The 23498-nt window shown below is 40.9% G+C and overlaps 1 protein-coding gene across 1 annotated transcript; it reads right to left on the bottom strand.

Annotated features, from left to right (window-relative positions):
* Nucleotides 1-4783: 4783 nt before the first annotated feature.
* Nucleotides 4784-8123, bottom strand: LOC128737656 (DDB1- and CUL4-associated factor 7). The gene is made up of 3 exons (XM_053832335.1): nucleotides 7476-8123; nucleotides 6941-7294; nucleotides 4784-6662 (listed from the first exon to the last, which is right to left on the bottom strand). The coding sequence occupies exons 2-3, from the start codon at nucleotides 7129-7131 to the stop codon at nucleotides 5819-5821; spliced, it is 1035 nt and encodes a 344-aa protein (XP_053688310.1). The 5' UTR covers nucleotides 7132-7294; nucleotides 7476-8123; the 3' UTR covers nucleotides 4784-5818.
* Nucleotides 8124-23498: the final 15375 nt, after the last annotated feature.

The raw sequence follows: 23498 nt of genomic DNA, 5'->3' as shown, positions 1-23498 counted from the left end.
TGATCGCTCGATAGTTCTCACAGTCCAACTTGTCGCCCTTTTGTATATCGGGCAGATAACCCCATCTTTCCACTCCTCCGGTAGCTGTTCCGTATCCCAAATTCTAACAATTAGTCGGTGCAGACAAACGGCCAGCTTTTCTGGTCCCATTTTAATAAGCTCCGCTCCGATGCCATCTTTTCCAGCTGACTTGTTGTTCGTTAGCTGCATGATGGCCTCCTTAACTTCGCCTATCGTTGGAACTGGCACATCTTCCCCGTTTGTTGCACCGTCGAAATCGCTTTCCCCGCCGCCAAGGTTCTCCGCCTGGGCGCCATTCAGGTGTTCGTCGAAGTGCTACTTTCACCTGTCGGTCACCTCACGATCGTCCGTCAGAATACTGCCAGTCTTATCCCGACACATTTCGGCTCGCGGCACAAAGCCTTTGCGGGATCCGTTCAGTTTCTGGTAGAACTTCCGCGTTTCCTGAGAACGATGCAGCCGCTCCAACTCCGCATATTCCTGCTCTTCCAGGTAGCGCTTTTTCTCCCGAAAGATTTGGTTTCGCTGCATTTTCTTCTGTTTGTGTCTTTCCACGTTCTGACGTGTAGCACTGCGCATCTTGGCCGCCCGCGCAGCGTTCTCCTCATCCATCACCCTCTTACATTCATCGTCAAACCATAATCGTTCCGCTGAAACCGGGCCACATGCCCGATGCAGCTATCCGCTACACTGCTGATGGCTGTTTTGATAGTGTTCCAACAGTCCTCGAGAGGAGCTTCATCTAGCTCGTCCTCTTCCGGCAGCGCAGCTTCGAGTGAATGCGCGTAGTTTGCGGCGACGTCTGGCTGCTTCAGCCGCGCGGGATCTAAGTCTTGGGCGCATCTTAACCATCACTAGGTAGTGGTCCGAGCAACGTTAGCGCTTCGATAGGATCTGACGTCGATAATGTCTGAGAAGTGCCGACTGTCGATCAAAACGTGGTCGATCTGTGATTCTGTCTGATTTGGTGACCTCCAGGTGTACTTGTGATGGATTTTGTGCTGGAAAAAGGTACTACGTACGGCCATATTCTTGGAGGCGGCAAAGTCGATAAGTCTTAGGCCCATTTCATTGGTTCGCTGGTGTGCACTGAACCTTCCAATCACCGGTTTGTATTCCTCCTCCTTGCCGACCTGAGCATTGAATTCCCCGATGACGATCTTGATATCATGTTTTGGGCAGCGGTCGTATTCACTCTCCAACTGCGCGTAGAATTGATCCTTGTCGTCATCGGTACTTCTGAGATGAGGGCTGTGATTGATTGGCCACCACCCAATTACCCGTTTCCGCATCTCGCCCATCACTATGAAAGCTGTACCCAGCTCGTGTGTGTTGCCGCAGCTCTGGTAGATGGTATGTCCATCTCTGAACGTACGTACCGTTGAGCTCTTCCAGCACACCTCCTGCAGCGCTACGACGTCGAACTTGCGGCTCTTCAATACGTCGGAGAGCACTCGAGTGCTCCCTTGGAAGTTGAGAGATCGGCAGTTCCACGTCCCGAGTTTCCAATATATAGTCCTTTTTCGTCGCGTGGGTCTATTCCGATTGTTCCAGTAAGAATTTATTTGTTCTTCGTTCCGTGCTTTAGTATTTTTGGTGTTGACGGCTTGCCTGTTACACCAACCCCCTGTTTCGCCGGAGTGCCAACGAAGCTCGAAAGAGCCCTCCTTTCCTGTCTGCACACAACCTTGGCTTCCACTGGGGTTGGTTACCCGAACTCCACCAAAGTTGATCGTATCCCGGCTGGTACCACGAGGAGGTAGGAATAGGAGTTGCTGAATAAGAGGCTATGAACCATTGTAGGGTCAATTTTATACCTACACGTGCACAAGGCACCGACGGTACGCATTATTTAGCCGTTTACCAGCCCGTATACTTAATATACGCTACTAATCAGCAAGAAAGTTCCACGGAACTGAATTTGAACTAATTGTGAACTTTCGAATTCGCGTGTCAAGTAATATTCGAACTTCTGGTTGCTTGGGTACTCTGAAAGATTCCCATCGCACATACGTCGCAAGGATGCCGGACGACTGTGCGGTGAAGTCCGGTCTCTTGAAGAAACCTACCGGCACTAGCAAACTACGGATGCCTTATCGTATATATAAAAGAGAAATGAAAAAGTTCGACCGCGCATCACTTGAGAACGGAGCATCCGATTTGAGGCGTCTTTTCTTTATTGTGTTCGTTTCCACCACCGCTGTTTTTACGGCGAGAAAAATCGGAAAATTTACTGCAAAGATTAGAAAACTCGAACAAGAAGTTTTCCATATTAAACCCGCAACGCATTGTATGCGCCATATCGGTGGTTACTACGATCATCAACCAATACAACGTTCGATTTTCAGCACCGTTGCACTATGGGCCAGAAATTGAAATTTCGGGACAAATATATTTGCGGTTAAACGGCGTGTCTCAGCTCAATATAGTCTTTGGCAACTTTTTGAATGAAAAAATGATGCATCTTTTGAAGGGGTCGTCCAATATTCACGTGTTACTTTAACAACAATTTAAGTAATAACTTTTTGAGTAAATTTTTTTTCACCTTTTTGGTTTCAAAATATAAAAGATAAACCAATTTCAAGTATTTTTTCTGAAGATATCAAACTCCTACCTTTTACCCATTTTCAGCAATAAACCTTTGTTTATAAACGACCCCTCAAATCACATTTCTTCTTGTAACATGTTTATTTCAACAGACAGTTCAATGTGATGTTGTAGACAACATTTTGCACATAAAAGAGGAATATTTTTGCTGAAGACTGTTTTGCTTTTTCTGCATTAATTAATAAGATATTACTGTTTTTAGGCTAAAAACCGTTTGATGAAAAATGTGTATTTTTTCAAGGGTGGTGTCTTCGGAGAAGTAAAATAATAAAATATAGCACATCTTCCTGCACTATTAGGGTGACCATGAATTCACCTATTAGGGTGATACAAACTTTTGTTTTCTTAAATAATTTCTAAAAAAAGTTTTTTTCTCCAAAAGTTGCAGAAAATACTAAAATAAGCAACTTTGCTGAATAAAGTAACTATCTATCTCTTACCGGTTACGAAATATAATGATGTGTTAAAAAAGAGCACTTAAAAATCAATTACACTCAATAACTTTGCACACGATTGTTTTATTGCTTTCAAATGTTCTACAAAGTTATTTAGTATGTTGAAATACATATTTTCGGTGAAGACTGTTTGACGCTAGGACGCATATTTATTAAGTTATAAAATGTACGAAAAAAAATCCGCACTATTCCCAGGTATTCCCAGCCATGGTATTCCCAGGTATTCTCTGAAATACACATTTGGGCAGATAGCTTTAATAATTCCCTACAAATTGATATGCAAACTAATTGCAGATACTTGCAGATGGCTAAGATATTCGGATTTTTCATCAGACGGTTTTTAACCTAAAGTCAGTTATATCTTATTAATTAATGCATATAAAGCAAAACAGTCTTCAGCAAAAATATTCCTCTTTTATGTGCAAAATATTTTCTAGAACATCACATTGAGCTGTCTGTTGAAATAAACATGTTACAAGAAGAAATGTGATTTGAGGGGTCGTTAATAAACGAAGGTCTATTGCTGAAAATGGGTAAAAGGTAGAAGTTTCATATCTTCACAAAAATTACTTGAAATTGGTTGTTGCCGAAGACTACATTGAGCTGAGGCACGCTGTTTAACTGTAAATATTTTTGTCCCGAAATTTTAATTTCTGGCCCATAGTGCGTTGCCGCCAAAAACAAACACGTGTTACCTTCTTTGAAATCGCCACATGTGACAATGAGGGATATTCTTGCTATTAATCATTTTTGTGGTCTAGCAATATTAGAAAATAATTAACATTATTCGTACAAATGGTTTAAGCATAAAATTGATTAAATTGGCACCTCCAAATTGCCAAATGAAGAATATACTTGCATATGCAGATAAACATAGTATTCAGCAATCCATTAACAAATCAATTCTAAATGTACTTATATAAATGAAAATTTTACTTATTGTCGATTTCAATTCATCTCTTAAAAATGTAAAAAAGCTCACAAAATGATGCTTCTGTGTTAAATTATTGTTAATGTAATCTGGATCAGTAATACTAACTAAATACTAAATACTGGATTGTGATGAAGGGAATATGCTCTAGTGTCCAAAAACTGTTGGCTTGCTCAAGAACCAGCATACCGAATAGATAATAATGGGATGAATATACTAAAGCAAATAAAAAGGGAGTATTAAATAGTACAATAATGTATTTCAGCAGCAATTAAAATATAGTTGGTAGTGTAATGATTCCGTTCTTACGATGGTTATAATTAGACGATCAACTGCAGCAGACGAAACTAGGCGTTGTTTAAGCCATCGAAATCGCTTATACAAAAAAATAAGTGAACAATCAGTATTGGGAATTCACAAACCAACTTTTACACCGACATATTTCCAACGACTAATAATTTTTAAGATTTTGTCAAACTGCCAGATTGTTGCTATAAACTCTGCATTAAAAATCGATAATTTTGTGTCTTGGTGATGTTTTCACTCTATTGTCTTCAAACCAAAAACCACAAATGGTTTTTTTCTAGAGAATGTTTTCTCTCATATTTTTTCACTGAACCACGGTTGTTTGTTGATAAATGGTGAGAAACTGCCTACTACGATTTTTGCGTTTCATTCCAGTCCAGATGACTGATGAGACTCAGGCTTTTGACTAGTGATAACACTACGAATGAAGAAATAACCGTACCCTTAGTTACTTACTTATGTGTATTATGGGCCTAGTAAAATGATAAATTACAAAAAAGTTCAGCATGCATCTCATACGACTCCTCTCCCCCGCAAGGGGGAGGATGGATTACTATTCCGATTCCGTTTGTTTGTATATCTATGTGTACATAGAATTATAGAAGATTAAGTAATTAGTGTTCTACACCAATTCACAAATTATTATAAACACAGTTAAAAACTGTTCACTTCATTGCTAGATTACTACTGTTTTTTTGTTTTGTTTTGTTTTGTTAATCGTCACATTAGCACTACAAGCTAGCTTAAAACTAGTTTTTCGGTTTAGATTATTAGATTGTTTGCTTTTAAATTGGTTCTTCTCAAACCTATCGTGATAAAAAGGAAGCAAAACAAACAGAAAGCATAACTGGACAACTCTCGCTATCTCTATCTCTCTCTCGTTAGACCGATGCATGAACACAAAACTGTTTCCGTTTATTTTTTTTTGTTACTGTTGTTTTTTGTTTTGTTTTGTTGCTAAACTGGCTATGATAGGCCGCTACTAAATGCTTCCGCTGCTGTGTTGGGTTAGCCTCACAAGCGCGGGGGAGGAAAAATAATCGGTCGGTCGGTCGGTCGGTAATCACTCACTACTAGCGTGTGGCGTGAGAGCAAAAGCAGAGGTCCAAACCGCAGTCTTCCGTTCCGTTCCGTTCGTGTTGTTGTTAACAGTGGCGATGGCGATAGGTCGCCGCTTGCTTCGTTATCTTTAGATTCAGGCTTTTTTTTTCGTTCGCCGCCATGATGCAATGGTGAGCGACTGTTTGTCGGATTCGGTTTCGGAAGTCGGAATAAATTAGGTATAGCGATATGTACAATCAAAAACCGAGGGGAGATTACAACATCGACTTTTAAGATTGACAAAAAAATTTGTGAAGAAAGTGCGACTAGTGTGTGTATGGAAGCTACCCCGAAATTAATGTTGTTTTACTATTGCCTAGTGAAAAACCCAAGTCAGTCTTAGTATGTACAATAGCAAGAAGATGAATGATTAGTACGATGTCTTCCTACGGCCACCTTAAACCCGCAAAATTTCGCAGGCTGTCTTGTAGCAGATAGCGATCCAGTCGGGCTGCGTGGCACCCCACTGAATCTGATTAACTTCGCCTTCGGCAGCCGTGTACGCCAGTATTGGGTCTTCGATCGGTCGCGGCATCTGCTGGATGTCCCAGATTAGTGCCTGATGATCGTCGCCGGCCGTACAAATGTGGCATGAGCTGTGCGGAGCCCAAGCAATCCCGTTCACGCACGCCCGGTGATTGCTTAAGCGGGCAACCGGTGTGCAGGGAACTCGTACATCCAGAATAATTACCTCACACGAATCCATCGCCACCGTAGCCAGATAGTTGGGATCCTGTTTGTTCCAGGCCAGCCGGAGCAGCGGTGTGTGCGCCGGATCCTCGTAGATGATGGTTGAATGCTCCAGATGGCGCAGATCAAACATCCGAACGCTCCCATCGGCACCAACCGAGGCAAACATGTCTCGTCCGCCACCGGCGCGTGAAAACGCAATGTCGTACACTTCCTTGTCATGGGCAATCAGCTGCGTCTTAACGTGACCGGAAACCAGGTTGATCCGTCCCAGCGGTTGGCCCGTTTCCAGACCCCAAATGGTGCAGGTCGTATCGATCGACGACGTCCCAACCAGGTTCGGATCGACCTCGTTCCAATCGAACGAGGTTAGCGGGGCACAGAAGTCACTGTTTTTGTTGTTGTTAAGCACACACTCCAGGCGGGTGTCCGGTTCTCCGGCACGCCAAACCCGCAAGTAATCTCCGCTGGTGGCCAGCAGATCCGGGAAGACACCCTTCGAGTCCGGAATCCACATGATTTTGGTCGTCGGGTACGGGTGATCGAATGTGCTGTTGGGAAAAGTGAAATTAGAAACATTTTCTTAACGGCCACACGGACATGACATATCCGGAGCAAAACAAATTAGCTGCGCTTATTGTTCAGAGGAAAAACTTAAAACAGCGCAAGGAAAATGGGTCAAAACAGCATCCGATAGACAGATAGCTAGCTCTCGCACATATGAGTATCGACAAACTCTGCGGGGGCTATTTATAATTCATCGAGACAAATGAAACAAAAAGCATCACACCGTCCCCCTCGCCCTAGCTTTAACCTTTCCCCGCCTTACCTTTTGGCACTGAACTCGCTGGTGTCCTCATCCAGGCTGATAATCTGCACTTTGTTGTTGTACTCCTCGACGAAGCTGCCGAGCGCCAACCGGAAGCGTTTATCCGGCCGGACCGACCAGTTCATCGAGTACAGCGGCCATGGGGCCAAATATTTGTAGATTTCCTTACGCTTTCCCGTTGTTCCCGACATTCTGACGCTTGCTGTTGATGCTGCTGCAGCAGCACTAAGCTCGTACCGAGGAAAGGCACCGGGCGAACGGCGTCTTCTGCTGTCCACCTCAAGTCGCGCTCCGAAAGGCAGCTGCAGATGCTGATACTGCTGCTGGGAGTTACTGGGAATATCCGGTTGACTCCTGGAAAGATGAATTATCTTCCGTAAATTTTCCATTCTCGTGTCAGAGGTAATGAACTACGCAGCAGCGGAAAGGAAAAAATCTTCCGATGCAGAGCAAGTGTCGCTTAGAACTAACTGATGCTGCTGCTGCTGAAATCGATTTGGGAAATTCGCATCGAAGCCAATTTAATCACACTCACCCGCCAAACTATTTTTATCCGGGGAACCTCCTCTTTTCCGCTTGGCCTGCTGTGTCTTCTGTCTTGTATAGAGTACCTTACGACGACCGAAACCCAAAAGAACACCAACAAAAACAAAAGCAGACAGCCAATAGTGGTGGTGGAAGACGCAGAAACAGTGTCACGACCTGGCACTGTTTTTTTTTTTTGCTTCTTTCTCTCCGCTTCTATCGATGACGACAGCCCCCTGCACTGCAGCCAGACGTCGTCTTCCGCCAATCAATTTTCGCGACGTAAAAGTGAAACCGAAAAACAGCTACGCTGTTTTCGTGGTTGTCCTCACCGAACCGCTTCCGGTAATTCCTCCACAGCACACAGCTCTACGATTTTAGTCCTTCAACCAATTCAACCATTGGTCGATCGGGGGTAGTGTAGTGACGCACCTTTTCGGTTCGGAGCGATTTGGTTTCACTGAACTTCTTAATACGGCAGCAAATAATAATTACGTAGATATTCTTCTAACAAAGAGCCAATATACATCACACATTCACCGGGTTGGGTTTTCCACAGAAGGAAATGCACTTTTTTTTCTGGTATGTATTCGGAAAATGCAAACTTTCGACGACGGAGAAAAACTTTTCTCCCAGACGCGACCGACGACCGTCAATGTCAAAAAACGGAACGGAACAGAAATGTTAAAGCGAGGAAAAAGACAAAGAAGCACACGTATAGGGAACGACTCGTGTTTCACGTTGACTTGTACACGGAGAAAACTCAATGCACACTGCCTCAGTAAAACAAGCGCATCTACACTCAAAATATTGTGCACATAACTAATAGTAAATTTCCATAAATCCTATCCAGCTTTTTACGAGCCATAATGGCGGACGTGTTCGTAATATTTGAACATCATTTTTGACATTTCCGTAGTACGTCACTCGTTTTCTTTCCGCGCGTTCACGGTAAAACTAAAGGAATGTACGGAAATAAAACGTGCGATGTATTAGGAAAATGTCAAAAATGCTGTTCAAATATTACGAACACGTCCGCCATTATGGCTCGTAAAAAGCTGGATAGGGTAGATGATCCATTAGTTGCGCCACTAAGCACAATATAACTTCATTTTGTTTGTTTATTGAGGTATATGCTTCAAATAATGCTTGTGGGATATGAATTTATCAAATACAAGGTATTTGTCACAAGGCAAGACAATTGCTTTCGTTGTTCGAGAAGCTTTATAAAGAAAAAATGAATTTTCCGATTCAATTATATTGTACCAACAGTTGCGCTAATGTTTCCTTAATTAAGTTTGATGTTCCTTTAATTGTGGTATTCCATATACATTGCTAGGTTGCTAAGTGAAAAAACATCGTAGCAAAACTATAGATGAGCGCCTATAGTTGTGCGCTCCAACCGCGCGTTGGATTTTGGAAAATTGGCATTTTAGCAAATAATGCTTTAATTTTAAATGGTACAGTCTAACTACCAATACTTCTAAAACCTGTTTTATATAATGAATGTAATTGTTTTATCTAAAATGCTACGGTGATCACAATATGCATTAATAATGAATAGTAGCGCAACTATTGGTACTACCACAACTATTGGATCAACTACCCTATATGATTATCATGTGCCGCATATTAACACAATCCTCCCAGAAATACACATACAAATTATACCCATATGAATAGTATGTGCAATTATACATATAAAAGTTATACGCATATATGAACAGTATGTGCAAGTTTTTCGATGATAACTGTTTGGCACATAAAGATCATTTACTGGGCACATTGCAAAAATCTATCCAGCTTTTTACGAGCCATAATGGCGGACGTGTTCGTAATATTTGAACAGCATTTTTGACATTTCCCCAATACATCGCACGTTTTCTTTCCGCGCGTTCACGGTAAAACTTAAGGAATGCACGGAAAGAGCACGTGCGATGTATTAAGGAAATGTCAAAAATGCTGTTCAAATATTACGAACACGTCCGCCATTATGGCTCGTAAAAAGCTGGATATGTGGGACACATAGAAACTATACGAAAAGTTTTCTCAGTGTAGATGCATAGATGCGGTGGTAAACCATAAAACTGGGTAAAATTTTCAACACGGTGCGTACCTACCGCGTAGGTCGCGTAGGTAAATAAGTTCGATGTCAATTGTCGACCAACATTTGAAAGGGGCGGATAAGTCAACAGTCAAACAGACCGAGCTAGAGTTATTTTTTGCTGGAGCAGCATAGGAAAATGAACTCTCACTCGTTCTGTTTGACAGTTGGCTTATCCGCCCCTTTCAAATGTTGGTCGACAATTATGAGTATATTGTTGCCATTGTTGGTGATGGTTTTTTGCTGCCTGCTCTTGCTATCACAGAAAAATGAAAAAACCTAAATTTATGCAGTTTTCACCTAAATCAGAACCTTCGTGCGGGAAGTTAAATTTAGGTAAACTCTGTTTACCTATTTTACGTACCAGTGTGGAAGTCATCATTAGGTAATTTTTACGAACTCATGGCAAAGCTCATTTTGCGTAAAAATTACTCAATTTCTGCAAATTTTCCTGGAATGTATTTTCTATTTTGCTTTATTGCGATTATTATCTAAAATTTTTCTTTCGTCGGTTTAGTTGTGCGCCTAACAGTTGCGCGCAGCTCTGTTCTGGTTGCTCGCAGTCAAAGTATCTCTTTTACACTCTTACGAAATCTCGTAAGAAACTGTCAACGCAAGAGTGATGAGAAAAACAACAATATTTCTCTCTCGCTCATCAGCTGAATGCTAGGGTAGCTTGCTTCGTGTTTGCCCGTTCAAACATGAACAAATTTTTCACAAACGCAATCAGCATTTAAATTTTATTATTTTCGGTTAACGTAAGACATTGTAACTGTGTTGTTTGTAAGTCTGTACGTAATAGGACAAAACAAATATTATCTAAGCAAAGAATAAGAGCATAAACATAAAAAAACTTACACGTGCTTACACTGTCAATAATATATGATTTACCTTTGCGCACAACTATATTAAAGTGGAAAACGAAATATTTTCTCGGGAAGCACAATATATTGTATATATTGCACAATATATTGTGCTTCCCGAGAAAATATTTCGTTTTCCACTTTAATATAGTTGTGCGCAAAGGTAAATCATATATTATTGACAGTGTAAGCACGTGTAAGTTTTTTTATGTTTATGCTCTTATTCTTTGCTTAGATAATATTTGTTTTGTCCTATTACGTACAGACTTACAAACAACACAGTTACAATGTCTTACGTTAACCGAAAATAATAAAATTTAAATGCTGATTGCGTTTGTGAAAAATTTGTTCATGTTTGAACGGGCAAACACGAAGCAAGCTACCCTAGCATTCAGCTGATGAGCGAGAGAGAAATATTGTTGTTTTTCTCATCACTCTTGCGTTGACAGTTTCTTACGAGATTTCGTAAGAGTGTAAAAGAGATACTTTGACTGCGAGCAACCAGAACAGAGCTGCGCGCAACTGTTAGGCGCACAACTAAACCGACGAAAGAAAAATTTTAGATAATAATCGCAATAACACAGAGAAATAATAACTGAAGTGATATTGTACCTTGCAGCAATTTTACGAATCCTACGCAAATTATTATTCTAATAATAATTATCATGTACTTAATAAATACATTGAAAATATACTTGTCAAGCAAGGAGGGGTGCATTGGGGAGGTAATAACGAAAAACTTATGGTTCAAATTGCTAAATTGCAATCATGTGTGGTAAACGCAGAAAATAACCACGCTAATAATTTTCGCGTGGGACTCTAAATTGGTGGAAACTCCGCAATATGAACTTTATCTATTAAAAGCACAAAACATATACAATACAACAAATGTAATTATTTATTAAATTTTATTTCGCTGTTTTCAACGTCAAGATAGTTGCCTTCAGCAAAAACGGACGAAACACACAATACGGTTCAGGTTGCGTTGATCGGTTCGATTCAAGTGTAGCTTCACCAATTCGAAGTCCGTTATGTTGGTAACCGGCTGAAATGAAAAATATTATTCATTAATCTTTATTAAAGAAAAGTAAAATCTTTAAAAAGTAGTATCCCAAGTAACAATCCAATAGCAAATTGGTCTTATTCATTTTTTATAGTATAGTTTTATCAGAGCATCGCAAAGTCTATCAGGTTTTACAATGTTTTTTCTCGAGTGAATTTTATCTTATTTGATTAACATTTCTGAGGAGTGACTGAAGGAGACTTGAAGAAACACCCACAAAACTGCATTATGAATAAGTGTAATTTACCTTATAAGCGGTTTTAAAGGAAACTTGATTTCTGCCCAAAAACGACGCTCCTTAAAACTTAACAATAGTTTTGACAAAAATTTAAGGCATTCTTCTGTAAGATTAGTTTATCTTAACAATGCTGCCATAAAATTCTCTTAAAACCATATATTCTTGAAAGCGAAATCATACTCTTAAGAAAGAACATTCTAGTGTAAACAACTAATCTGTCAAAATGGGCGTTTGAACCTAGAGTAAATTGGAAAAATATGGATCTTTTAAACGAGAATTATCAAAAATTTGTCCAATGTTTTGAAAATTTTTCCATATAAACGATCAGCGAAGTCACAAAACAATGAAGATATTAGGAACAACTGACTACGGTGTGTTAGTTAGGGTAAGCTAGGGAAGGACGGTGCCGGTAATGATGCACTAGTAGATTTGTATGAATTGAATAAATTTGGTTCGATTGTGTTTTGCCGGCGGCGGTGCGGGTTTCCTCTAGAGTTGTTCGTATTTTTCAAACTTTATTAGCCAGTGTTTTTGTTTGGAAAATGCTTGAAGGGGTTGAAGCAGACGAGGCATATTTTCTAAAAGCGATAGTAAAGATAAAGTACATTAAAAATTCTGTATATTAAACTTTACGCATGGACGCATCGTCGTGCAGTACTCTTTTAATTTTTAAAATCAATTTATATTGATAATCAACATGACAATATTGAGATCAATGCAAGTATATGAATCTCCAGCACAAACAACACGTTACATCGACACTTCGTTGACGTTTTCTTTGTTTATACTAGAATGGTAATCATGCAAAAAACTTGGTGCCCTGAAGTAATTCAAACAATTCTTATTCAAGCGTAACTTGTCTTCTTCAAGAATGCAATAAGTATAGCTGAACTTATCGCCCTCTAGGATAAATTTTCTTTGTCTTATGCAAGAAATGTTAGCCTAATAAGCGCTTTCTAGTTGATTTAGATATAACCATTGAAAAATGGCGAACAGGGCAGTTTGGATTACTTTTGAAATTATAACCAATTGCATATGGGTGTTTATAAATATGTTTTTTTACAATTCCGTAAGTTTTAAATAAATGTTTGGACATGTAAAAGGCCGCAATTTGTTAAAAATTTGGTAATTATCAACTTTTTCATGAAATTATAGATTTTTATTTATTAAATTTTTCAATAATCTAGCAAACATAACCGGCGCGTTAAAATTTTCTAACTTTCATCTCAGAAAACATCGACAAGCTGAGCGTGGCACTAAAAAAATCCCATTTGTGGGCAATCTAGGAGCTGCTTTTATTACCATTTTTATTATTTATATCCATTTTGGAAAAGCAATATCTGTGAATGCTTTTTTCTCATATAGCTCTTAGTCACTCACACAAAAATTCAAGGCTGTGAAAAGTGTATGTTGTCTTGCAACTGTTCTTTGAGAAGACAACCATAAAATCATCAACACTTGTGGTAGTTTTCATTTAGTTTTAAGCGACTCTTGAAAATCACTATAAATAGATATCGATAAGAATTACAAGTTTTAAAAGGACCTTGGGAAATATTCTTGAGAACCTTCTTTAGTGTGGGCCTCCCTAGTTTTATAAGGGTTAGATGGCTGTTCTATCGCAGTTTTGTAGAATTAAAAGTTTTATGATCGGTTTTAAGGAGCAAATGCTGGAAACCTCTTCAAGTGCATCTTAAAATTGAATTTGTTACTTGGGATCTATCGCACTTACTTACTTTACCAACCGAGAGTACTCGGTCCAAGGCCACTCGTCGCAAATTCGTTGCGCGGCTCGACACCTATAAGTCGGCTTCAACTTGGTCGAGCCACCTAGCACGATGGTCCACTCTATTCCTGGTGACGGTGAGGTTCTTGGAGGGAACGGATTTCGCTGCACAACCGTCCGGCATCCTTGCGACACTGGTGTACGCATGTCTTCGAGCAGTGCCTATCGCACAAAGCAATCAAAAATTAAACTTCTATGATCAAGTAATGATTGTAGACTGAAGTCTTTTTACACGAGGGATACGCGGCGCGTACAAGAAACCCGTGTTTATTCCTGAAATAAAACAATGTTTCGTGAAATTATTATTTAAGGAGAATATTATCTGACTATTATCAGATTATTACTGATATATTGCGCTCTTCGCACGCAATTGGACTGAACAGTTATAAAGTGCAACCTTCAAAAGTGTGATGAAAAGTGTGCTACTGATAATATCGCTAGTAATCTTATATCGATAATACCATCAAACTTTATCGTCACGGAAGAATATCGAAAATTGGAGGGTTTAAAGGGAAATCTTCTTCCTGGCTTGTTATTATTTTAACATTTTTGTTCTATTCTTTACGTATTTTTGCTTATACTGTCATATTATCGTTATTAATTATTTACGATAAGAAAACTTTATCGATAATCGTTATAGATTTCGATCGGCATTTCCCATCATTACAACTCTCCCATCTGAGCTGTCATTTGATTTAGCAGTGGCGCCAGTACCAGTTGGTGGAAAAGCAAATGGTATTGCAGATTGCATCAAAAACGCGAAATACAAAGAACTTGCAGGCAAAATGCAAGTAAAATCCCAGCAGCGAGCTGTCATTGATTCAAGTCAAATCTTTGCGAGCCGTCAAATTGGTGATTACCAAAACAGTAGATGCAGAAGAAAAGTGAGATAATAGATACGTTTCGGGGTCGTTTGATGGTTATTTCAAAATATACAACTGCAAATAGTTCGACAAATAGTGCGAAGTGACCTAAATTTAACAGCAGAAAAATTCGCGTTACGAAAGTTCGGTGCCACTATATTTGTTTATCAAAAGCAGTCAGAGCTGCTGCACTCGTATCCAGTGATGCTAAACTTTCGAAAAACTTTGGAATAGAAAGTTGCATTAATGTAACAAACAGGCTTGCAGCATAACATGTGATGTTTTTAGATTTTATTACACAATTTTTGTTAAAAATATTCTGAAAATCATAGAAAACAATTTGATTGATATTGTTTGAAGAAGAATAAGGACTGATAATTTTCTCTACTACGAAGCACTGCAATGGTTTCATTTAGAACGCAACACTGATTGTAGATCTTTGGCTGTTTCCCTGCAGTTGCTGTGCATTTAGTCCTTTCACTGCAACCTGCAATATTTAATTTTTCATTTATTTCATATATGCTGCATATTTGTTCAAGTTATGAATTATGCATGGAATTATGTATTAAGAAACTATTTTTATATTATTCGTAGCGTCGATAACAACTGTACGTAAGCATTAGAATTCAAATAGGAATCAACCAAGATTCATGGGTTTTTCCTACGAAATTTTGGTAACTTTTCTCACCTAAAAAATGTGTGACTGAACAAGTTTGTTCAAAATCCAACTTTCAATGCAAAGAGCAATACAAATCAGATTATTACTGATATATTGTCAATTGCAAGGAACATTGTACTATCCAAAGTGCGATATCGCTCATTAAAGTGCTATTTTGCATTAAATCGTTTCAGTATCTTTGGCGCACTTTTTCGTTATCTTCCAAGCAATAAGTGCGCCGAAGATACTGAAACGATTTAATGCAAAATAGCACTTTTATGAGCGATATCGCACTTTCCCAAGCAGCACCATTTGTTGCATGAAGGGTTACGCAACTCTAATTGAAACATTCAAATATGGTAAAAGTTCGCGTTAGTTACCTTTATCGAACTGTTATGTGATTGAAAAAGCGCAAGAGGTGGAGCCTATATGCAACCAATTGTTACACAGATGTTTTATGGAACATCAATGCGCGTTATCTATCCATTCGCGACTACGATACTAAAAGAGATTTTAAGCCTGTTCGCACTCCCACGAAATCCTATACCGCGTTGTCAAAACTTGCGTGAAAACATAAACAAAAATACTTCCTTCTCTTTTTTCCCGCACAAAAACCAATGCGCGTTATCTAAATACAAGCAGGTATTCGCGACTACGATACTAAAAGAGATTTTATGCCTGTTCGCACTCACACGAAATCCTATGTCGCGTTGTCAAAACTTGCGACTACGATACTAAAAGAGATTTTAAGCCTGTTCGCACTCCCACGAAATCCTATGCCGCGTTGTCAAAACTTGCGTGAAAACAAAAACAAAAATGCTTTCTTCTCTTTTTTCCTCGCACAAAAACCAAACAATTATGAGCAACTTCATCACGAATTATGTTTAGCGGAACCGGGATTTCCTCTCAGGGCTCCAAGACGAAAATTATTTATATTAATATTCTTAATGCGACTTTAGTTTTTTGGGCCTATTATGAGCTAATCTCCATGCCATTCAAAATTTATCGTGCAAAATATAATTTTGCTTTGTATTATTTGATGCGCCTCGTGAAAGTTATTAATTTATTTATTTTCAAGTTTAAAGAATTAACCCAGCCAGATTAAGAATTCGTTTACGATGGAAAAATGGGGTGTAAAATCGAACTAGATACTGCAATCAAATAATATTTTAGTAAATGCCATGGACTCCTGATGAATGTTCGTGTAATTATTGTTAAAATAAAAACATTCCTTCGTTGAAAAATATTTTTTCATAAAAATATGGCAGAATATGATGTTACATTGATTGTATTTGTTTGGTTAAATTTTATTTAACAATATGCCGTAATCAACATGATGCAACATCATGTGACATTATTGTTTAGCAATGGCATTATAATAACACGATGTTGCGATGAAGTTTCATGTTACTAGATATAGACTAATATATTTGTGACAGCCAGTATAAGCATTATATAACCTGAATCCAACATATTAATAACATGAAGTTGCTTATTTGTTGCGTGTTTCAATACTGTAACCGGTGAAGTTTTTTTCAATTTAAACAAGACTTAATAGCCACATGGAAGATGTTGCAAGTGCTGCTTGGGTTGGATGGTACAATTTTCCTTGCAATCAGCAATATAATATTCACATATAAATTTGTAGTTAAAGTTAAAATGACCCATGATTGTGTACTAACTGAGATAAAATAACTTATTGAAGTAGGACTACGGCTTACTGGAAGTTAACGGTTCATTAAAGAAATAAAAAATAGCGAGCATCGCGAACAATAGACGTATAATACTTGACACGGGCGCTCTCAGGACATTTTCGTAGGGAGAAAGAGAAAGAGGCAGGGTGTCGATTATCCAAGTTGGCAACAGCCAGCATTTGGCTTGCCAAAGGGTGTGACTAAGCGCAGATAGAATCGTATGGAAAATTTCTCCGATCCCCCTGGCAAAAAAAAACAATTTATTTAATTTTTAAGTACAGCCTGAATTCGTTAATTGGGCCACGACTGCACTCCAGCTGATTCGCTAATTGGGCCAACTGACAGTTGTTAGAAATTTCTAAACTCGAAAATTCCATACAATTTTGACATTCGAGTTGTCTTCTTCTTCTTCTTCTTCAGCAGCATAGAGCCGGGGTGGCTCGTGCTGTTTCAAGCACTCGTCTCCATTCAACTCGGTCTTGGGGCACTCGTCGCCAATTTCCTAGTCGTCTCAGAAGTCGCAAATCGCTTTCGACTTGGTCGAGCCATCGTGCACGTTGGGCCCCCCTGTTCCTGGTGCCGGTGGGGTTGTTGAAGAGGACCGTTTTCGTCGCACTGTCGTCCGGCATCCTTACGACGTGTCCGGCCCACCGTAGCCTGCTAATTTTCGCTAGATGTACGATGGGAGTCTCCCCAAGCAGTGCCTGTAGCTCGTGATTCATACGCCTCCGCCACTCTCCGCTTTCAGTTTGTACTCCGCCAAATATCGTCCGCAGCACTTTCCGCTCAAACACGGCAAGGGCGCGTATGTCCTCCGTAAGCAGCGTCACGGCTTCAAGTCCATAAAGAACTACCGGTCTAATAATGGTTTTGTACATTGTTAGCTTCGTGCGGCGGCGTATGCTTCCTGATCGTAGCGTTTTACGAAGGGCAAAGTAGGCCCGATTTCCCGCTTGGATGCGCCGCTGGATCTCCTTACTAGTGTTGTTGTCCGCGGTCACCAGCGATCCCAAATATACCAACTTTTCTACCACTTCTAGTACATCGCCGTCAACGGTTACTGTCCGTGGGAGGCGCACATTTGTTTCCTTTGAGCCTCTTCCTTTCATGTATTTGGTCTTCGACGCATTTATTTTTAGCCCAATTCTCCTAGACTCCGCTTTCAGTCTGGCGTAGATTGCCTCCGCCGTCGCAAAGTTCCTGGCTATGATATCGAAGTCATCTGCAAAGCCTAGAAGTTGGCTACTCTTGGTAAAAATCGTGCCTCTCGTTTCAATGCCCGCTCGTCGGATCACCCCCTCAAGAGCGATGTTGAACAGCATGCAGGATAGACCGTCACCTTGTCTCAACCCTCGTCGCGTCTCGAAGGGACTCGAGAGTGTCCCAGAGATGCGTACGAAACACATCACTCGATCCAATGTAGCTCTGATCAGTCGCGTCAGTTTGTCCGGAAAACCGTATTCGTGCATTATCTGCCATAGCTTGTCTCGATCGACTGTATCGTATGCTGCTTTGAAATCGATAAAGATGTGATGCGTGGGCACGTTGTACTCCCGACATTTCTGCAAGATCTGTCGGATAGTAAACATTTGGTCCGTAGTTGCGCGGGCCCCCATGAAACCCGCCTGATAATTCCCTACGAAACCTTGTGCTATCGGTGACAGCCGGCGTAACAGGATCTGGGAGAGTACCTTGTAGGCGGCGTTTACCAACGTAATACCACGATAGTTGCAGCAGTCTAGCCGATCACCCTTTTTGTAGATGGGACAAACCACTCCTTCCATCCATTCCTCCGGTAGCTTTTCCTCCTCCCAAATCCTCGAAATAACCCAGTGTAGAGCCTTTGCTAGCGTTTCCCCGCCATGTTTATAAAGCTCTGCCGGTAGGCGGTCCTTCCCAGCGGCTTTATTGGTCTTCAGCAACCTGATTTCTCGTTTGACTTCTTGGAGATCAGGTGCTAGGACATCACTATCTTCCATGGGCGCTCCTAGGTTAATTTCCGTTCCGCCTCCTTCTGCGACTTCGCCATTGAGGTGTTCATCGAAGAACTGCTTCCACCTGTCGACCACCTCGCGCTCGTTTGTAATTAGATTCCCTCCCTCGTCCCTACACATGTCAGGTTTCGGTGTGTAGCCCTTCCGAGTTTGGTTCACCTTCTCATAAAACTTGCGCGTGTCATTAGCTCGGAACAGTTGTTCTAATTCTTCACGATCTCTGTCCTCCTTTTGGCGCTTTTTCCTCCTCAGGATCGTGGTCAACTGGTTCCTAGCTCGTCGGTACTTGGCCAGGTTCTCTCTAGTGGCAATACTTAGATAATTTTTCCAAGCGTTTTTTTTTCTCCTCCACCGCTTGTTGGCATTCCCCATCAAACCAATCATTTTGTGTACTCCGAGGCTCAATACCTAGTGCCGCGGTAGCGGCCTCTCCGATGGCCGAGCGTATTCTGCCCCAACCGTCTTCGAGGTTTGAAGCACCTAACTCCTCGGAAGAAGGCAGTGCCTCATTCAGTACTCGCGCGTAGTTCTCGGCAGCTTGTGGGTTATCTAGCTGCCTGATGTTCAGCCGAGGAGGGCGGCTTTGACGTGTCCGGTATACGGTGGACAGCTTTGAGCGCACATGTACTGCTACTAGGTAATGGTCAGAATCAATATCCGCACCCCGACGGGAGCGTACGTTCGTGATGTTAGAGAAGAACCGGCCCTCTATGAGAACGTGGTCAATTTGGTTCATTGTACGTTGGTCAGGTGATCTCCAGGTGTCTTTGTGGATATCCTTGCGCGGGAAAAAGGTGCTTCGGATCACCAGGCCTCGGGAAGCTGCGAAGTTTATACATCGTTGGCCGTTATCGTTAGTGTCGGTGTGCAGGCTATGGGGTCCTACCACCGGTCTATACATTTCTTCCCTACCGACCTGGGCGTTCATATCCCCGATGACGATCTTGATGTCCCGTGACGAGCAGCTGTCGTACGTAGCCTCCAGCCTCGCGTAGAACGCTTCTTTCTCATCGTCGGGTCTACCTTCGTGCGGGCAGTGCACGTTTATGATGCTATAATTGAAGAAACGGCCCTTTATCCTCAATACACACATTCTCTCGTTGATCGCCTTCCAATCTATCACGCGATCCTGCATTCCGCCCAGCACTACAAAGCCCGTTCCCAGTTCGTTGGTAGCGCCACCGCTCTGGTAAAACTGGGCCTTTCCGCCACGTATCTTCCATACCTTCTCTCCTTTGCGACAGATTTCCTGCAGAGCTACGATGCCGAGTTTGCGGGGTTCCAGCTGTTCAATCAGCACCCGCTCGCAACCTGCGAAATTTAGCGATCTGCAGTTCCAAGTCCCGAGTCTCCATTCGTCGTCCTTATTTCGTCGCCTAGGTCGATGCCGAATATTCCGCTCCGAATATGCTTGAATGTTGTTAGTTTGTGTTGTTTAGGTGTGTAGCCGTACTGGGGCAACACAACCGAGTCTCGTGATGGGGCTGCCATCTTATAGTGCCGAGACTCACTACCTCCTTCCCGGTTAGTATACGACCTTAGTTTCCACCGGGGTTGGTTACCCGATCTCCGCTAAGGTTGCTCGTATTCCGGCTGGTACCACGAGGAGGTCGGGATCGGAGTTGCTGGATAAGAGGCTAACGACCACTATGGGGTCTATATTCCGCATTATCTAGCCGTTTACCAACCAATTCGAGTTGTCACATAGCCCAATTAGCGAACACCCAATTAACGAACCGCCCAATTAACGAAACTTTGCTGTATAAGAATATGGGTGTTATTTCACGTGAGGTGACCGAGTAAAAGTTCGAATGTGTAATTGAGCTCTTCTCGTATTTGAACCAAATTTTGCCAGATTGTTCGTTTCAGACCAGCAAGAAAAAACCCTACACTTTTTTACTTGCTGACCTGAAACGAACAATCTGACAAAATTTAGTTCAAATCCGAGAAGGTCAATTACACGGGGCTTGGACACCAATACTGCCGTCATATGCAGTACATTCGAACATACGACGACTGGCTTGTTAGACCAGCATCGTACCTCGAACCAACTGAGCGGTTAACGAACGTGGACGTTATGGACGGCAAGGCGTTCAACGAGAGATAAATGCGATGTTGAGGATAAAAGGCAGTTCCTTCAAATACATCATCATAAACATGCTACCACAGATAACAGACATCCAAGCTAGAACAAAAAGCTTCGTAAACCGTGTGTAAAATGACTCTAGCGACATCTAACTGCTTATTGCCACTTGCATTCTCTTAAGTGATTGAAGCGCCCGCTTGCGATACCTGCAGCTGGTGTTGGGCAGAGCTGCCAGATATCCCGCTTTTTTCAGCTTACCACATATTGTACACATATATTATAAATACGGCATGGTTAAAAGATATGTTTATATTAGAAATCAATATAAATCCAAATAGATGAAACAGAATGCACAAAATCATTGTTTCCGTGATTCGGCGTTAAAATTCGATAAAGAATAATTCTTTTAAAAAATATCTGGCAGCTCTGCAAAGTGTTGCTGATATTTTGAGGTTTGTTCATGACAAAAAAGGAAGGAAATATTTTTTCCTTTTGTTTATCTTGCCGTTTAAGATTTCGTGCAAGTGCGAGCAGGCTCTTCCGCGAAACTAAAAAAGGATGTTCAATTCTTTTCGCACTCACACGAAATCTCATTGTGGATTGGCAATGCGTGCGTGATGTCAAAAGTAAAATATTTCCTTCTGTTTTTTTTTCTCGCTAAAAAGCTAAACATCGATGATTCGCGGTTTTGCTGATATTGTTCAGGCGTGAGAAAAAAAGAGGGAAGTATATTTTTGATTTTTTCGTTACTCACACGTTGACAGTTCGTTACGAGGTTTCCTGTAAGTGCGAGCAGCCACGAAATCTCTTTTACTGCTTTCAACGCGAATTCGTGACTACAAAAGTGAATGAAATTTTCAAGCCTGTTCGCACTTACACGAAAACCCATGCCGAATTGTCAAAACTTGTGGGAAAACAATAGCAAAAATACTTCCTTCTCTTTTTTTCTTACAAAAACCAAACAAATATCAGCAACTTCGTAGTCTCGAATATGTATACAAGAGATCGTGTAGGGTGTAGCATCGTAGTCGCGAATGTGTACCTTATGGGGTTTCCTGTTTCCTGTTTCCTGAGCGAGCGGGTGTCGATTTCTTTTAATATACACTACTGTTTTACCTGACTCACTGCGAATATGCGTGTTATTGAAATAAAACGTCACCATGCATTTTATTCGTTTATAACGCATATGCAGCTAATATCGATAACAACCGATATTTTATAAGTTGTGCTTTTGTTATTGCATTTAACTTGTAAAAAGTTGCATAAATAACAATTCAGTTTCACAATACAATTATTGCGTACTACTAGCACTTGCAATATAACGTTTAAGTACGTTATTTTTAGTGATCAAAATCAACGATATTTTCGATACAAGGGCGATATTTTTCGAAACCTTTCGAACCAACACGATACCGCGAATACAACGCTATGCGCAGTGAGTCAGGTAACACAGTAGGGCCCCCAGCTATATCCAGCTTTTTACGAGCCATAATGGCGGACGTGTTCGTAATATTTGAACAGCATTTTTGACAGTTCCCTAGTACATCGCACGTTTTCTTTCCGCGCGTTCACGGTAAAACTAAAGGAATGCACTGAAAGAAAACGTGCGATGTATTAGGAAAATGTCAAAAATGCTGTTCAAATATTACGAACACGTCCGCCATTATGGCTCGTAAAAAGCTGGATAGGATTTTGTGTTAGTGTGAGCAGGCTTCAAATTGCTTTTGCGCTCATGTCTTCGAATGAACATTTTAGGTGATCGCAGTGCCACCATACTGCTTATTGCCACTTGCGAAAAACCGTTGCAAGTTTTTACACACGGTCCAAGCCTAGCTTGGATGTCTGTTATCTGTGATGCTACTATCTACACGTAGACCCAACGACGAGAAGGAAGCGTTCTATGCGCAACTGGAGGCAACGCACGACAGCTGCTCGCCACGGAACATTAAGATCGTCATCGGAAATATAAACGCTCAGATTGGCAGGGAAGCAATGTATCCAGCTTTTTACGAGCCATAATGGCGGACGTGTTCGTAATATTTGGATAGCATTTTTGACATTTCCCTAATACATCACACGTTTTCTTTCCGCGCGTTCACAGTCAAACTAAAGGAAAGTCCAGAAAGAAAACGTGCGATGTATTAGGGAAATGTCAAAAATGCTGTTCAAATATTACGAACACGTCCGCCATTCTGGCTCGTAACAAGCTGGATAGAATTACAAATAGTTGTCAAAATTTTCGCATGTATCCAGCTTTTTACGAGCCATAATGGCGGGCGTGCTCGTAATATTTGAACAGCATTTTTGACATTTCCCCAATACATCGCACGTTTTCTTTACGTGTGTTCACGGTAAAACTAAAGGAATGTACGGAAAGAAAACGTGCGATGTATTAGGGAAATGTCAAAAATGCTATCCAAATATTACGAACACGTCCGCCATTCTGGCTCGTAACAAGCTGGATAGAATTACAAATAGTTGTCAAAATTTTCGCATGTATCCAGCTTTTTACGAGCCATAATGGCGGACGGGTTCGTAATAATTGAACAGCATTTTTGACATTTCCCCAATACATCGCACGTTTTCTTTCCGCGCATTCACGGTAAAACTAAAGGAATGTACGGAAAGAAAACGTGCGATGTATTTAGGAAATGTAGGGAACTGAAACTAGGGAAATGTCAAAAATA

This window comes from Sabethes cyaneus, chromosome 1 (assembly GCF_943734655.1).
Source record: "Sabethes cyaneus chromosome 1, idSabCyanKW18_F2, whole genome shotgun sequence".
NCBI lineage: Eukaryota > Metazoa > Arthropoda > Insecta > Diptera > Culicidae > Sabethes > Sabethes cyaneus.
The sequence above is the reverse complement of the archived record's forward strand: the minus strand, read 5'-3'. Positions and strand labels throughout refer to the sequence as shown.

Bases quoted from the DNA above. Each gene is read 5' to 3' on its own strand.
- LOC128737656 (XM_053832335.1), bottom strand. From the start codon at position 7,131: ATGTCGGGAACAACGGGAAAGCGTAAGGAAATCTACAAATATTTGGCC. The intron at 6,663-6,940 runs GTAAGGCGGGGA...TTTTCCCAACAG, and splicing joins AGCGAGTTCAGTGCCAAAAG to CACATTCGATCACCCGTACC.